Raw genomic sequence first — 17,793 nt, 5'->3', positions numbered from 1 at the left:
CTTCAGAGATGTGCCCTGGCTAGATTTTCTTCTGTCTTCATATCGTGCAGGTACGTGGAGATCACAGCCTGAGCACCCGCCACCCTGAGGGGGTTTAAAAAAACACACTCTGCCTTTTGGACTGTGCCAAGCATGATAGGCTGTGATGGCTCCCAGCAGGGAAGGAAATCAGGCGGACAGAATCACAACACGTCTATTGTAACATTGGGGTTTTACATGAGAGAGGGCAAGGGGGGCAGAAAGAGGAGAGGAGAGGGATCTTTTGGCTATGAAGAGTGGAATTCACACACAGGTAGGAGGCTGTCAGATCAGCCCGACGCAGAGTTATTTTTTAACCTTTTGAAAGACTTTTTGCTTAAGATTACATGGCATCTGAAAACTTTTCTTCCAAAGCTGTTAATGCAGAGGCCTAAAACTGTAACATACAAGCTCCATTCAAGGAGTTTTTCAGGTCAAAACTTGAGACAAGAATGTTTAATGCTCCTCGGGTAGTTAAGTCCTCATTTTTGTGACTTACGTCTAGTAGACTGTGAGTCTACTTCTCTGATCTGAGCTCAGTTGTTCGGGTAGAAAACTACAAACACATGCACAAATTAAAAAAAACTGATGTCTATGTTCTTACATACACACACCCACAAACACACACACCCACACCCACAAACACACATTGGGTATCTCAGCTTGTATAAGACTCTGGGTCATCTCCAGAAAGCGTGCCCGGCTCCTCGTCTTTATTAATGCACTGTACTGTGTAAACTGTGTCAAAGACTCGTTTTAAATAACTCTCACATAAAAAGAAAAAGGGAGGGGGGAGAAAAAAAAAACAACACTTGGCTAACGCCTCAGAAAAGATTACTGCGCTGTGTTAGTTTTTTTGCGCAATATGGAGAGATTAAAGCAAACACAGTCGACGTTTACTTTGGATTGATCTTTGGGTATTTCTCTGCCTCCAGAACAAAGAGGGAAAATCGCGCTAAGCTCAGCGAACCGAGAAGAGTCCAATTAAATCTTCCTCATAAAAAAAGAGACTCCACCACATTCGTATAAACAATAAATGTTCCTTTTGAAATGCCCCTATTTGAAGTGATGAACACACAGAAAACTGAACATGGTTCTAAGCAGATGTCATATTAGCACAGAAAATGAAGCAAGGAAGGAGAAGCGAATGTGTATGAGCAGCTAAACGCTGTCTTTCTTGTTTTTGGACAAGCACCCTTTCAGGCTTATTTTAGTGTGAAGGCAACAAGAGACACAATCTGAGCTTTTGTATTTGTGCTGCAAGAAAAGTGTCGCTTTAAGTTTTCTTTTCTCACCACAAAGATGCTTGTTCTGTCTGTCTAACTGTCCAAAACCAGAAGATATTCAAACCACAGTGATATACAGCAGAGAAAAGCAGCAGCTCTTCACATTTCAGAAGCAGGAACCAGTCAATATTTGGCTTTTTTTCTTGATAAATGACAAATGATTGATTTATCAATTAATCAACTCATGTTTTAACAACTAATACCAAACAATTAGAACATGTGAAACTGTGTGATCCTTCATATTTCATCATGTGTTTAATTCTTATGGACCTATGTAGTATAACAGCCATAATGCCTTCATGAACACATGTTTTTTGTTCTGAAAGTGAGTCAAATTGCCTCAAAATATTGCAAAATGTTCGGGTTTTATGGGTTTCCTTAAAGACAGTTACCAGTGTTGATTCAGCAGTGGTATCAGCAGGTTTTTTGATATTGTATCGTACCTGTGGGCTGAGCAGTGGGCAGCCTGGCTGGAGCGACGCAGAGAGGCAGGAGGAAGGAAAGCCAGAGTGAGCACCACAGAGCCGTCATTCCTCTGCACGACGGGGTGAGACGTAGAGCAGCAAGGCCCGACTCAGACTCAGACAACATCCTCCGTTCGCATGCTGTCCAGCAGAAGGGCGGCCTCCGACGCCGCAAGAAACAATCCAACAACTCCCTGCCACTGACCTAGAAAACAACAACAAATGGGAGGGAAAAGAAAAAATCAGTTGGAGCTGAATGGTAGAGAGAAGGCTGGATGTTCCTCATGAGATTCAGAAACAGATTTGAAGAAGGCAGAACATGCAATCAGGGAGAAAAACAAACTCTGGAATATGAAAAATAGGACTTCAAATTGAACACAGCACAAAGAAGCGCCTTGGGGTCTGCACACATGCTGCAATATTTTGACCTGACATTCCACACAGATTTCAAGGATTAGGGTGGAAATCCTTCTTCGCAGTTTTTCTCAGAAACGTTCTCAGAGCACCTGATCATTAAGAGGGATGCATAGGAGCTCTAATGTAGGAACAGCTCAAGAAACCTTTATTATGATACCCCCAGCCCTAGCACAAGTTCATTAACCAATCAATGAACTCTGCTTAGTTGAGGAGAGAGAGAAATCACATCATTTCAGACCTAAACAGCCTGTCATTCTTTCCACGGGACTCTTTTCTGCTTGAGAAACTCTTCTGCATGGTTTATCAACCGATTGACACGGATTCACTAATCTTCCTGCAGGATGAGGAATGCCGAAGTCTACAGTATCAGTTGCCCAACGTGCCCGACGGCTCACAGGAGGAGGAGGACGAGGAGGAGGAGGAGGAGGAGGAGGAGGAGGAGGAGGAGAGTGCGTGACGGCTACGGCGAGCGACGGCGGAGTGCTCTGCTCTCTGTTTGCTTAAGCAGGGAGAAGCTGGAATGCACAGAGGTTCGCGGAGAAAGCTCTGAGCGAGGTGCCCAGAAAAGCAAAGCACAAAACCCCCCACATGCGCGCACACACACACACACACACACACACACACACACACACACACACACACACACACACACACACACACACGCTGGTTTAAACTTAAGCAGCTCTGTCCAGCTTCAGAATAGCCTTGGCTGTGAGACGTCCACCCCGACAAAAACACCCACACAGGTTTTAGCGAACACACACGCAAACATCTCAGAGTGGGCTTTGCTTGCACACACAGAGGTGTATTGTACACACACACAGTCCAGAGAAAGGTTGTGTTGTCTTAAGTCTTAACAGTACTGTTTTTCTTTCTCTCAGAGGACCTGTGACCCACTCCTTGCTCAGCACAAACTGAAGCCCAGGCCGGCTCTACAAGGCTCTGTTTGCACATTATCACTCCTCAACACAGAAAACACCAACTGGGGGAACTTCACAAGACACACATGGGTAGATAAAGCAGCACAGACACACACACACACACACACACACACACACACACACACAGTTTAATCTAAACACTGCCACCGCACCTTTCCTGCTCCAACATACTGCAGCCTTTCATGTTCTCTATACACTCTTCTTCTCCTCTCTCAGCCCATCCTCACCGTCTTCTTACACAAGACGCCTACATGCTGCTGCAGTTTGTTTATACAGTACGATAAGGCCTTCGCTCTCCAGGCGTGGAGGTAGCTGATTGCAGGCCTCTCCGATTGGAAACTTTTTGTTTTCTCTGGCAGGCACAGACACACATGTGAAAAAAAAAATCTCAGCTTTTTACACGGGCACTTCACTTCGAGGGCTGGCAAAGCTTCGGAGATGGATCATGTCAACGTGCAGATCTGTTTAGACAAGCAGCATTACATGTGACATGTGAGAAGAAACCAGAAAACAATACCAGCCGCAGACTAATTTGGTGACAGGTAATAGTTAAGACTACCTCGTGCACAAAGTGAATCCTTGGATTTGAGGAGCAGCCAAGTGTTGCAACATGACTGATAGCATGAAACTGGAGCAAATTAAATCCAGTGTAAGAGCAGCAGGCAGTATATGTAGTTACTTGACAAAATATTAACCTTATATCCTCATTTTTAAAAAAAAAATTGAGTGATGAAAATCAAGTAAGGACTTTTTACAAAGTGGACACGTGGAACATTAGAAATGAACTCTTCACAGCCAACTAAAAACACTTGGATTTCACTTAACAACCTCAAGAAGCAGAGAAGAAAGGAGGCGGTATGGATCCCAGAGACCCAGCGAGGAGTTCAAAGCCTCCAAAGTGTTTTCATGCTAATATTTTCTTTAAGCATGAAAGGAAAACACAAACCACCGCGGTGAATAATACATGAACATTAATCATGCAGAACTATCTTCACATTGTAATAGCTCGGAGGCAGAAAAATGTTTTAACCGGGGTTCAAATCCTTGTCATCCCTGCTCCCCTTGGTGAGGATCAATGCCAGGCGATCACATGCTAGTCACACCTCTCTTGAGTGTCAGTAATCTTTAATAATTAAGCCGGAGAATCAACAGCCGGGGCCGGATCGACTTTGTCATTTTGGGCAAAGGGGATTAGAGGTTTTTGGGAGAGCACAAGTGCAAACAGCAGCCGGGCAGAGGGCAGATGGGTAGTGGAGAGGAAGACAGACAGACACTCAAGTGGATAATCTTCAGTATCAGTGACTCTTTCTTCTTCAACTCCTTTTTATTGAATTCTTCCCATTTATTCCTTTCTCTCTGCTCCTCACCATGTCTCCCTCTCCCTTGTCCCCTCACTACTCCTGCTCCCTGCCTTCATGACACCACCCTCTTTTCAAAGAACACTCAAACGCACCCTCAGGTGAGAAGAGATATTGATCAGCGGAGAGAGGCAGAGAGACTCCGCGTTTTAAAGCTGTCAGAGGCGACTCCAGGTGTAAAGCGCTGCAGGCTGTGGACTCGGCTCACCTCGGGCTGACACCGGGAGGGGTTAAAACGTCTTAAACCGCACGAGTTAAAGAAAATAAAACCTGTCCACACATTTGTCCTTAGCATGAAACAGAAGATACAGAAGGACACTTTAGTCTCTCAAGAAATACTATGAGGCCACATGTGTAAACTGAAGAAAAATAGGTTGACCAAGTGCTTAAGACATAGATAACTCTCTTTGAGACTTTATTGCTACATTACAGCAGATACCATGGGAAATTGAAATGTTAAAAAACTACAGTCAATATAAACTTTAACTGCCTCAGACACGTTCTAAGAGCTTACAGGGATATTATAGTGAAGGTGAGGGGAAAAGGGAATACCATTAAGTACTATAGTGCCACTGTTAACTTTCTTCTGAATGTTAGGTATGAGTTCCTAAGGAAATATAGGGCTGTTCAGCTATAAAATACTAAAAACCAACCCCAATAAAGTTTACAATTGTAGTCCCAGAGACATATTCCAAAAGACAGGAGTCCTGCAAACATATAATAAGATGTATATATGCTAAAAGAAAAAAAAGGCCAAATAAACTTACTCCTGCAACACATCAAGTTTTTAATTTTGGAATATGACTGTGAATTACTGTTTGTGCATGAAAAACACCAGCTTTTCTTCTCAAATTAGACAAGTCGGAGCCAATTAATGTACTATTCTCCTCCTTATAAAAGAATAAAGAAAAAAGGGACCCCAAACCCCACGCAGAGGGATGGTCTCAGGCCAATTTCGTTAATGAAAAGAGGCAATCAGAGTCTCATTTGGAACCGAATGTGTCTGAGGCTCGCCTCTGATTGAAAACGCTGCAAACTGGCATGCGTTATTTCTCGGGTCAATAGATACAATTAATTTGCAGCATTAGCCCAACTATTATCACGCGCACGCTTGTTTTATGGCTCTGAAATTTAATAGGCTAATGCAATACAAGTCCCAAATCTCATTTCAGACCCTCTCTCGTAGGATGCCATAATCCGGTCATTTTCTCCGGTGATGACTTGACATGGTGGGAGTCAAAACTGAGCTGAGTGGCCAAAATCACCATCTGAATCCCATTGCAGCGCATGTGTTTGAAGAGGGGATGACTGATCTGGTACTGAGGGGAGACAACCGCACGGTTCGTTCATTCAGAGGGAGGGGGGGGGGAAAGAAATCTGCTGCTTTCTGGAGAAACTTCAGAGATGATCAGAGGCATTAGGGAGCGCGGCTCTGTGAAAGAGGCTGATGTGTAATTCAGATTTCTGTTCCCAACCAGAGAAGACGTCACTGTTGCAGTGAGGAGAAAAGGCGTGTTCATCCTAACGAGCATAGGATGGCGATGAAAGTCGATATTTTACTTTTTGACAGTGAAATGACACATGGAAACGTCTGATTGATGGTAAATGGAAACCGAACTCAGATTAGGCGCATCTAATGGGCATCCACAACCCATCCTGGTGGACACATGAACGTGCGTAATTTCATAATTCATACATCTGCTTTTTCTTAAGACGCCGCCACTGGGTTTCACATATTTTCCACCATTCCAGGAGATTTCTGGAAACCAAAGTGTCAATATTTTAAAACTGGACAGCATGAGGCGGGTCACTGCGTTAGGAATGACTTTTGATTATGAGAAAATACTTTAAGCAAGTTGATTTCCATGGAAAACCAGGGAACGTGTGCTCAATCAATTACCAGTTCCAGGGGAAGAAAATGTCATTTTCACCCTTGCAGCGTACGTAATATCTCTAACCTGCGCCACACGCAGTGCAGCCAGCATTAACAAGCTGAGAAACAGAGACATATGCCCGCTTTCTCCAAACCAAATACGCGCAGAACGCGTCCATTACTCCGCTGACACCGGCGGAGACGCGCCGATTGCGCACAGACAGACAGAGGAGCCGTTCCCTCCACGGCACCTGTGCGGTGGCGCGACCGTTTGGGCTGGTCCCGCAGCTCCACGCTTCACACACACTCTTCAGTACAACACGGCTACTTAACGCTGGAAGACTGGAGAGCTCAACCTGTCTGACTCACATCTACAAGGAAGTGAAGCTATTTCTCTCATAACTCAGAGGCTGCAAAGTTGTTCGTAGATGATAATCATAATGATAATAATAATAATAATAATAATAATAATAATAGTAGTAGTAGTAGTAGTAGTAGTAGTAATAGGATACTTACACAAAGTATCCCGTTTTGACAGCAAATCTCAGACTTCAGATGTCACCAAGCATTCAGAAGAAAAAACAGCCGTTATTCTCCAGTAAACTTCATAAAACCCACAGAGACTAGTCTACTTTTAAATCCGTTAGTCCTCGCTTCTCAGGGAGCAGTTAGGCGACAGTGGGGGGAAAAAAAGTCTGAAATCCACCTCACGACCTGACAGTGAGAGTCCTCGGCTCGGGCACCGCCGCTCAGAAAGCCAACTTCTCCACTAAATCCTGTTTCCCACTGCGCGCTGCGGTCCAAAGTGTCCAAACCTCCAGACTGCGTTCATCCTGTCGTGCGTGGGGCAGCGTGGAGGAGGCGGACTGGGCGCACTGAACGCGACTCCTCGATCCTCTCCAGCGCGGATGCCAGTCGGTGAGTTTCGTCGCCTCGGATCAACCAACTCGGACTGGTGGCTCTCCTCCGCCGGCTGCCTGTGAAGTAGGAGCTGCACCGTGCTCACGTCAAAAGAGACCGGTTAGGAGACAGGGAGAGTTCCTGTCTGTACCTTCAAAATAAAACCTTGGGGGATAAACCAGTGACGCAATGCTTTACTGAACGTTTAATCAAGCGCATCATGTATCTGAATTTGAATATGCCTTAAAACGACGTATGGTATGTAAAGGCCATGTTTTATCATTTGAAGAGGTTCAGTTGTTTTTCAGTAATATAGAATGGAAAGGAATGCATAGGTTGGAGTTAAATAAACGACAGGGTCTGCCTTTAAATCATGTGTTGAATTCATACTGTCAATGGTTGAATTGAAATATGTATTTTTAATTTTACATAATTTCCTATATAATTTGCTTCCCTGTTTTTTGTTACTTGTATTACGGTGTTTATGAAAACTTTAATATATATATATTGAAAACAAATTCTTGGCATTCAGTTGTTTTAAAATGTGCCAAGAAATAATGATAAAATAAACAAATAAGAAACATGACATAATTGTATGAGTAAATAAAAGAAAATCTGTTAAGTACATACAGCAAGCAGTAATTCAGGTGGATCATAATTAAGCCATCAAAGGAATCACAACCGCACAAAGACTTTTATTTTGAAGGCTGAGCCTTCAGATGCATTTCAGTGTACGAGACTGTGTGTGTGTGTGTGTGTGTGTGTGTGTGTGTGTGTGTGTGTGTGTGTGTGTCCGCTGGGCTGCGCACCGCCGGGACAAACAGCAGCAGCAGGGGAAGATCAGATTTCGGCGCGCCGCCCCTCCGGGACCGCTGGAGGCAGCAAGCGGCGCTTGATCCAAACGCCTCCCACCTCTTCTTTAACTAAAACTCAATGAAGCCAGACACTATTGCAGAGTCCAGAGCTTGCTGTATGTGCACTTTACAGTCCGTGGTGGTCAATGTTGGGTTTGGGGGACTTGAAGGGAGCTCTAGGTGGTCTTTGGGAACTACATTTACCATTATGTCACACTGTGGAGTTTAATACTGTGATGCCACAGTGACAGTGAATGTCTAGAGATCGTTCACTGTGACCAGAGAATTCAGTTATCTCCAGGGGCGCCATTAGAGGATAAAATCCAGAAAGAATCAGGGGGGCCCAGAGCTGCACAGGGGCCCTGGAACATGTCAGGGATTAGAGATCATTTTGTGTGTGAGAGCTGTTTTTGAACTCTCTTGTGAAACCCCTGCTTATCTCCCCAGATAGATTTTTAACAGACAATTAAAAGAAGTAACCAGAGGTTTTGGCTCAGAGGTTTTGGGACCTGGATCTGACAAATCTGGAATTCTCTTTCCGAGTAGGCCTATACAGAAATTTGGACATTTTAAGAATAAAATCAACTCTGCTTTTAATACTTCTGAATAAAATATGAGCTAATGGGTCCAAGTGGAGAGTTTAAACATTTAAAAAACTCTGTGTGGTGCTACTTTTTGGTTAAATTATTCCAGTGAAGTTATCCAGTTGGTAAAGATGTTACCATTTTGTTATTCTCATATGGTTTAACCTTATTTAATGTCTTGTAGTGATGTTTTACCTTGTTTGATGCAAGATTTACTGGTCCTGTTTTATTAAATGCTGCAAATCTTCCCTTTGTTTGGTTTCGTGTTATCTTACTGTAACACTTGCATTCAGCCATTTCACTACTTAATTGTTACATGTTAAACACTGGTAACGTGTAAATTGTGTCATTTTTCATGCAGAATTGCCTTTCCGTCATTAGCAGATTGCAACCAGCTCAAACCAATGTTTGACCAGTCAGCCCTAAAGTGTGCTCAGTGAACAGTAAATTACCATTAACTACCCATTTAATCCGCCATATACTGCAGCCTTTGGGCTAATTACTGCTGTCAGGACAGAGGTGATTGCACTCGAGGCTGCTTTTAAACAACACGCCAATTACCGTCATCTCTTAAACTGTGTTTTGAGAAGGCAACTTTATGACGCCATAAAGCGGAGCGGCCCTCTGCTAAGCGACTGTGAGGAGGCCGGATGGAGTGTGCCGCTGTCATCCATCTGTGTTTGTCCCGCAGAGGTGAGCTCTTCACTGTGATCTGTGACAATCTACGTCAACACGTCATAAATAACAGAAAGGAGAAACATCATCAGATAGATAGGATTTTAAACTGTTTGTTGGTCAGACAAAACAAATACATCACCTTTGCCTCTTGGAACTTGTGATGGGTATATTTCACTATTTTTAGACCTATTTTATAGACTGAAACAGTCCTTCCCAACCTTATTTATTCATGACCCCTTAATACGAAAGCCACGTCATGCCTCGTATACGTTTATGAAGTGTGAGCAAACTTTCATTTGAATAATTTTTAAGAGGCCTGAAGAGCTAAAATGATTCAGTATTTCACAAGCAAAAAGTAAATATTAAAGAAAAGTAAGCCTAATTTGTGCAGCGGAATTTTTATTTTATTTAGATTTTCTTTCTTTCTTTCTTTTGTACCCAAGTAATCATCTTGCAACCCCTTGGATTTTTATTGCAAGCCTTAAGGGGGTTCTTGGCCCCTAGGTTGGGAACCTCTGGACACTACGATTCATAATCATCAGTGTTTATGGTGAAACCTATGGCAAACAAGTTTAGTTCCATTAAATGATTTACTTTCCATGTACTGACAAGACATTTACATATTCTTTCCAGCAAGTCAGATATATCTTTTTAGAAAATTGCCAGATTTCCAATAGTAATTACTACTTGTATGTTGACTTGAATGGTATTTGCAATATGTAAAATTATATTTACAGTTCCATATAAACTTAACAACATGTGAAAGCTACTATGCTATAGGCTTCACATAGTTTCCTCTTTTCTTGCCCTTTTTCCTCTGGGCCTCAGTCTAATTACAGCTGAGACAAATTTGGAAAAAAACTGGTTCTATGGTTGCATTTTCTACATCTATGCCACATATTTGGTATTTAATCAACAAAATGGCTCAAAACTGAATCATAATGACAATACACTAAATTTACAAAGCCTATAAAAAAGTACTTATGTTTTATTTTTTACTAAGTAAATTAAATGTGACTTTTCTGACCCCAAACAAAAGAAAAAGACCCTTTAATGTTTAAATGAAAACAGATTTTGTCAAAGCGATCCGAGCTCTGCTAAACTAAATCATCCTCTGTGTGGTGTTACAACAATGGCAAATTCCTTCAGAAATATCCTACTACATACAGGTGCTTCAGTGCTCAACCTCATGGGAAAGTCAAACGAGAAAAACAACAAGCCGTTCTCATTAAAGCAAGTGAAGAAGAGGAGAGCCGACTGATGATGAAGGCCGGGCTCGGTGACCCTTTGGGCTACAGTTCTCTGTGAGAAACGACGCTGGGAGGGAGGCGAGCTCGGGAACAAAAGCCAGTCGGTCAGGAGGAGAGGTCATACAGATGGTGAGAATGCTCAGTCAGACAGCTCGAGTACTGATGGGCAAGCTGACCAAATGACCTCCTCTTCACACACACACACACACACACACACACACACACACACACACACAACACACACACTCCTCAGCTCTCCACAACTGGTCATGTTAGTAGGAAAAACAAAACTCCTCCCTGCACCCCCGCAACACCCTAACATCTAATGAACACACACAAACACACACACACACACACACACACACACACACACACACACACACACACACCATCCCCTCCACTTACATTCCTCATCCCCCAGGGAACAGATCAGCGGGAGATGAAAGGTGAGGCCTTTTCATTTAAAATGGAGTTAAAAATTAAACAACAACAAGAAGGCCTCAGAGTTCAGTTTGATTACTAAGCTGCGATGAATTTAAAAACCTCTCCTGCCCAGCAGTTTATTTGGAACATTGTTATCAGGGTGTGTATTTTCACTGATAATCCCGTGAAAGCTGGTAGCAGTGACTGTTTTCTCTGTGAGCTTGGTGCGTGTTGCATGTTGCCTGTGTGGGCAACAACCAATTGACTCGCACTGGCTTTGTCTGTGAGAGGTGGACAAAAGCAGCAGGACTAATCATTAACACGAGTGACTCTGGCCGGACAAAGATGCAGCACAAAGGGAGGGAGTTGATCACCGAGGCCACTTCACACTCGACTAGATGCTGTTCTCTGCTCTGTGCGGCCGACCCAGATACACAACAACTGTCGCAGTTTGTCTCGGGTGCTGCCACACTCAAACATACTGTAAGCCAGGCAGTGGTTCCCATCATGGGGGTCAGGACCCCTCCAATGGGTCACAAGATGAATTGGAGGGGTCGTGAGATGATTACAGTCCCCCTCCACTAAAAAATGTTTTTCTTCTCATTCTTACCGTTGGTTTGAGTTTCACTGTGCAGGAGGATGTATGTGCACAGTGTGACATTGCGGGGCATGAATGGTGGCATCACAAAGAGTTTTGGAAGTTCGTCCTGTATGCAACTTATATAAATGTGATGTAGAAAGAGACATCCTGTGTTCAAATTTGATCTTTTCTGGTTGGAAAACAATATTGTGATAAATGAAACAAGAAAGTTTAGAGGGAAAAATCTCTCTCTCAGAGCGGCTCACAGCTCACAGACATCTGCAACAACGACGAGGGGCTGCAAGTGGACACTGAACAAAAATGCTGGGAACCACAGCTCCATACAGGTATGAAAAAAAACATATGCCAACCACACCACATCGATTTTTTGAAGCAATTCTTATGTCAAATTGGATGGTGCAACAACGCTATAACCTCCTAAACCTCCTTAATCATGGATTCTAGGGGCTTTCTGTTCCCTCGGAGGTGAGCACTGTCAGGATGGGTTTTTAATTGGTCAACAGCACAAATTGCAGAGTCAACGTTCATCAAAGTTTAACTGTAAGGAAAGGCTTTGAGAGCGAATCCACTGAACGCTGGGATTCAATTAAAGTAAATTGATTTGTCTGAAACTTTGATGCCCCACTGATCGGGTCCTAATGCAATTTGCTGCCCTGGAATCAAGAAAGAAAGAACTTTGAAAGAAGAAGACCAGAACAACTCATTTACCGACAAATTACTTAATAAGAGGGAGATTGTTTGCAGTGGACAGACACAGTAAAACGGGCAATTTGGTGTTGTAATTACATTATTACTGTGTTAGGACGATAAAAGAGAGAAGATATTTCTTTTATTAACATTTTAACTCAAGCATAAAAACTTCCTGTGAATAACCGTTTACTTTTACTTCATTGATTAGTCATTGATGTTCTGAAGGAATAGTCTGAAGGACACAAATACTTCAATCATCTAGCAACAGTTGTTTTACTGATTTTTATGCCTGTTACCGGAAATCTTATCTAGTTTTTCTCTTTACCCCAGTGGCAGTTATTTCAGCCTGATACCGCCACCTCTTTCCCACATAAGTGAATATTTTGCTTGTTTGTAGTAGTAGATTTTTTTCCAGTCTTTTTATGCACATAAGCATCTATGGGCTCATTCACAAGCAAGCATTTGATGTGTGCAACGACACCCTCAGAGCACAGAGCACAGAGATGCAGTCGATCAGAGGGCATGTGCAGTGACTCCTATGTAACCACAAATTGCAAGGAGCTCCCACACCTAAAAAACGAAATGAGATCAGCAGCTTTGAAGCATGATGTGAGGTGAGCCGAGCGCTCTGCTGTGGCTCTGCAGGGTTCCAGCACACTGTTTGTGTTGTCTCTCCGTCTCTGCTGGGTGTAATGGCCTCAGAAATGGAAGCCTTTTGGAGGAGAGTGTAAAGAAGTGAGCCGGTCTGTCTGTTTGGCACAGTTGCTCCCATTCCGCTTCTCTTGAAGACCACCGAGCTGCGAGTCATTTCCGCGCTGGGGCTTGACGTTTTCCTCGCTGTGAGAGAGGAGGGCTTGTTGGTGAGGGCGCAAACCAGTTTGACAGCTTGACTCTGTGCTCCTCAGTGTTTGCTCAGAGAAATACATCTAAAGACTGAGAGAGTAAATCACTCAGGCACAACTGGATCACTGTGCTCAAAGCTCAAAAAGAAGACTGTGGTCCTGGGGGGAACTGAAACTGACTGTATGTATTTAATGTGAGATGTCAGTTCTGTTCACACACTGTATGGCTGGAGATTTGATTGGGTATCGGAAAACCAGTTCTGAATGTGGTTCGTATCCAAATTTATAACTGGGGATTCATTAAGAAACTTTTAACCATTCCACTTACCGGGTCTCTGTCCACATAGTTATGTAGCCTATTAAGTTTGAGGAGTCATTTTGAGTGTCCAGGCTTGAAGAACTTCCAAAGCTTTGATGGCCATGAAACTCTCCTCATTAAATCAAACTGAATAAGAAAATATCAGATTCTTTAATAAATAAATAAAAAAATTCAAGAGTACAAGTCTTCCAAGAATCAACCAATCAGGAGCTTAGAATTCTGCTGCATTCTTCACTAATGACTGGTGGAACCTAAAGACTAGGTTTGGTCAGTCAGTCCATTTGTGTTTTGGATGGTCTGACGTTTTGTGTCCAGTTCCAACAATAAAGCGAATGTGCTTACTGTACTAATAAGAGTGTCCATCTTCTTCTGCATAGAAAAGGCAGAGGCTCATGGGTACTGTAGAGTCATTCACCAGCACGTAAAACGTATTAAAATTTCTAATAGACAGAGCTAAAATAACAGAAATTAATGTCTATAAGATAAACCTGTCAAGGCGCCTTGGTAGCTCACCTGGTAGAACTGATACTACATGTACCAAGGCTGAGTCCTTGCTGCAGAGGCTGTGGGTTCGACTCCAACATGTGGCCATTTACTTGGTAATTGTTGTCATGTCATGTTGCATTCTGGGTATTTCAGTGGCTAATCAAGCTGGAGGCTGCTGGTGCTTGTGTACATTTGAAGCGGATGTAGCGGTGATTACTCTAGATACACTTTACACTAGATTTTTGAGTATTACATATTAAATAATAAACACAGTAATCACAAATGGCGATAGCATATCAGGACAAACTGGAAAAAAAAATCCCAGGGTAGAATTCAGTGTAAGGAAGGCAAGAAAATGTATGTTTCTGCATTACTGCTGATGCTGATGTGTATATTTTAATGCAGAATTTATGAAAAGACAGTTACAGTTAAGAATAGGCTACAGAAAATGTTTCACAAGTTTTGCAAAGTTTATCCCTGTATAGACAAAATCAAACTTTTTTGCAGCATGACAAAAGAGTGTATTGGGGCTCCTGTTGCAGGGTTGTGAATCTTTCTAAAAAACTTGATTTGCACCATCTGAATTTGAGGGATTGAATCCTCCTGATGCAGAAAAAACCCACTGATGTGGTCCTCCAAGTACATTAAAAGAAGTCCGTTAAAGATTATTTGGAGCTATTGAAGGATAGTCTGGCACAAAAAGCCCTGAGATGCTAAATCTTGTCTCTGTTGTCCATGCACACAGAGGCTGGTTGTTCTATGTCCGAGCTTTGGCACACTCCATCTGTCTCCATTTCCAGCTTCGGCTTTACCTCCCTTCTGCTCTGATTATGAGCTGAGGTGTAAAACTAAAAGTCAACAGAGCAAACAAAACAAGCCCTCAGCTGTGTTTGCATTTGCACTCACCCAAAAAAAAAAAAAAACTCTAAGAGTCAAAAATCAACTCTCTCATTTTCTACCAACCTGCAATCTCTTTCCAGAGAACTCATTGAAAATCTGCTGTTTACAAGGGATAAACAACAGAAGCGCTACACCACACCAATGCATTCATGTTTAAACTAACTCTCAACAAAATCAGACACGAGGGAGCGCCCCTTGTGAGGCCAGAGAGTGAGATAAATGTCTGGCTTTGAGAGTTTCTTCCAGTGTTTGCATAGCAGCATAAAATAAGAAACATTTGTAGAAATGAGAAAAGAAACAAAAAGCAGAATCAGATAAAAGAGGCAACAGTTTTGGGTAGATGTTGCTTCCCATGCAACATTTCTTTGACTCCAGCACAGGCCTAAACACTTCAGTCTGATCAAACAAAGCAGCGTTATCTAATCGTTCGACCTGAACGTCAAGTGATATCTTGGTTAAATAGGCAGCTGCGAGTACTTGGCAAGAAGCGGCGGGTAGAAGAAAAAAAATATCTAAAAAAATGCGGACCTCAGCCTGCTGCGTATCAGCTGTAGGGAGGCTGGAAGAGTTGGCCGACTGCCTCGCTGCCAGCCAGACAGTGTGAAAAGGGAAAAAAAAGCTTTATTGAACTTTATTGAATCAAGGTGGAGAGGTTGGAGACACTGATCTGCGCTTGGATTAGAGCGAAATGTGGCCTTTTTCCTTTCTTTCTTTCTCACCGCTCACACAGTCTGTTCAAAATACATCACAATGCAATGGAACTAATGTGAGTTAAACTAACTGAATCACCTCATAATCACAGTTAGACTCATTTTACTTGTTAACTGAGATGTCAGGTTCAGATAAGCTTGTAACATTTCTTTCTCTCTGTTCTTCCTTCTTTCCATATTTGTTCCTTCTAGCCTTTCATCTGTCACCTTTTGTCATTTCTTTCCTTTGTTCCTTCCTTACAGCTTATTTGATTTGATTTACCTCCTTAGTTTCCTTCTTTGTTATAGCCTTCCTTCTTCCCTTTTCCCTCTTCCGCTCTGTCATCCTTCTCTCATTCTTTACTTCCTCCTCATATCCCCTATTTTTTCCTGATTTCATTCCTTCTATTCTTGCGCTTGTTTACTTTTTTCTTTCTTTTCTACCTTCCTTACATCTTACTGCACATTTTTAATTATTTACCTCCCTATATCCCTCAGTCTTTCATGTCTTTCCTCCCTTTTTTCCCTATATCCTCTCATCTTTCCCTCTATTATTCCTGCATACCACACTTTTCTTCCTCCTTCACTGCTTTCTTTGGGCCCTTCCTTCTTATTCTTTCTTTCTTCCCTGCTTTCCTTTCCTCTTTTACCTTTCTTTCATCTGTTCAGCTGCCATTCTTTTCCTTTCTTTTATTTGCTCCTATTATGTCTTTTTATTTCTTGTCCTTCAGTCCTTTCATTTCTCTTGTTTGTTACTCGCCTGATGTATCTGTACCACTTTGGATACACAAGTACATTTTGTTTCATGGAGTATTTTTTCCACTGTGTTAATGTAACTTTTACCGAAGTGACTAATTGGAGTTTTTCTTCCAGGGGACAGCAGAGCTTCGTGTTCAGTTCCAAAGGACAGTCCAAGACACACAGCAGACGGCAGACTATACATTTCACTATACAAACATACATTGAGCACATTGCGGTGAGCAGGCACGGAGCCAAAACAGTATACAAGCTCTTCTGTTGAGGTTACATAAACTCAGCTGTCTCTCCTCCTCTTAGTGGGTCAGCTGCTCCTCTCTCACATTATCAGAGCGTCGGAGTTTTATCTTGCCGGCGCTCTGATCACACTACATCCGCGCTACATTGGTAATGACACACAGGCATCTGGGTAGTGCATTCACCTGAGGCTACTGCTGATACAATGACAGAGAAGTGGAGCAGAGAGGTGGAGGCCCTGCGGCGAGGAAGATAAGCTACAGGAAAGTGCCATTAAAGAGAAAGATAAACTTGACTGGTACAAGTATTATGTGAAAAACCTCATGTGGTTAAAAAAGAGGAGTCAGGAAACACATCAGCAGCTTGGTGATGTTTGGTGATGTATATTTATTATAACTCGTCCGACATGATTGAATTTATGTCATGGTGACATATTTGGGCGCAGCTACAACTGAGCTAGAGAGAAAAATGGTAATCGTCAGGTTTGGTGTCAGTGCCTCTGAGTCAAAGAGCGAGGGCAATTTCGCGCCTACATTTAGCAATAACAGAAGGAGGAATCCATGGTGGAAGAGGCACACAGACCATTTCCACACCAACAGTGAGGAAAATGCTTCCAAAATGGACCAGAATCCAATGCAAACACATCTCAAGTCTTCAAAGATCTGCCTACTACTATTCTGTAGAAAGATGTAATTGTATAAGGTTATGATTTTATAATTCATATCGAAATCGACCAAATAAAACCTGATATTTGGGCTGTAAATGCATCCGAATGTATAGATTCATAACACAAAGAAGGGTGAAATCATGAGAAGTGGTATGTACATTTTTTCATAGAACATGTCATTTAATTGAGTGTGGAATTACCAATTAAAACCAAATTCCCTAACACAGTTTTGGTACAAATGTAGCACTTCCTGTCATTTACATGCTGAACTTTAGCAGCCTGATCAGACTTAATTGCTATTTTGTCTCATTTCCCTCAATCAGCCTTGCGTTAGCTGATTTCTCTTTGGGAGTTATTTTGCTTTGCCTCTAATCAGTCAATGTATCTCCTCCACAAATAGTATTTCAGTAACAGTTGGTAGGGCTAGGTTACGCTTTTCACAGAAATGAAAGAAAAGTGCTAATATAAGAATAGGTATCTCTCTAACTCCACTTACCAGACCCGTACAGCTGCTTTGATCTCATCAGTGCTTGTCACCATATTTGTGGCAATTTTCATCT

General features: G+C 42.4%; 1 protein-coding gene across 10 annotated transcripts in view; it reads right to left on the bottom strand.

Moving 5' to 3' along the window:
* fgfr3 (fibroblast growth factor receptor 3) overlaps positions 1 to 7,342 on the bottom strand; it is a 76,903-nt gene extending 69,561 nt beyond the window's left edge. For all 10 annotated transcript variants that reach the window (XM_051389212.1, XM_051389223.1, XM_051389235.1 and 7 more), the window contains exons 1-2: positions 6,874 to 7,342; positions 1,748 to 1,973 (exon numbers count right to left, since the gene is read on the bottom strand). In XM_051389212.1, the coding sequence (XP_051245172.1) occupies positions 1,748 to 1,895 (148 nt within the window). In that variant the 5' untranslated portion in view covers positions 1,896 to 1,973; positions 6,874 to 7,342. The remainder of the gene's footprint in view (positions 1 to 1,747; positions 1,974 to 6,873) is intronic.
* Positions 7,343 to 17,793: the final 10,451 nt, after the last annotated feature.

Source organism: Dicentrarchus labrax, unplaced genomic scaffold (assembly GCF_905237075.1).
Source record: "Dicentrarchus labrax unplaced genomic scaffold, dlabrax2021, whole genome shotgun sequence".
Lineage (NCBI taxonomy): Eukaryota > Metazoa > Chordata > Actinopteri > Moronidae > Dicentrarchus > Dicentrarchus labrax.
Note: the sequence above shows the minus strand (reverse complement) of the source record. Positions and strands in the feature narration are given on the sequence as shown.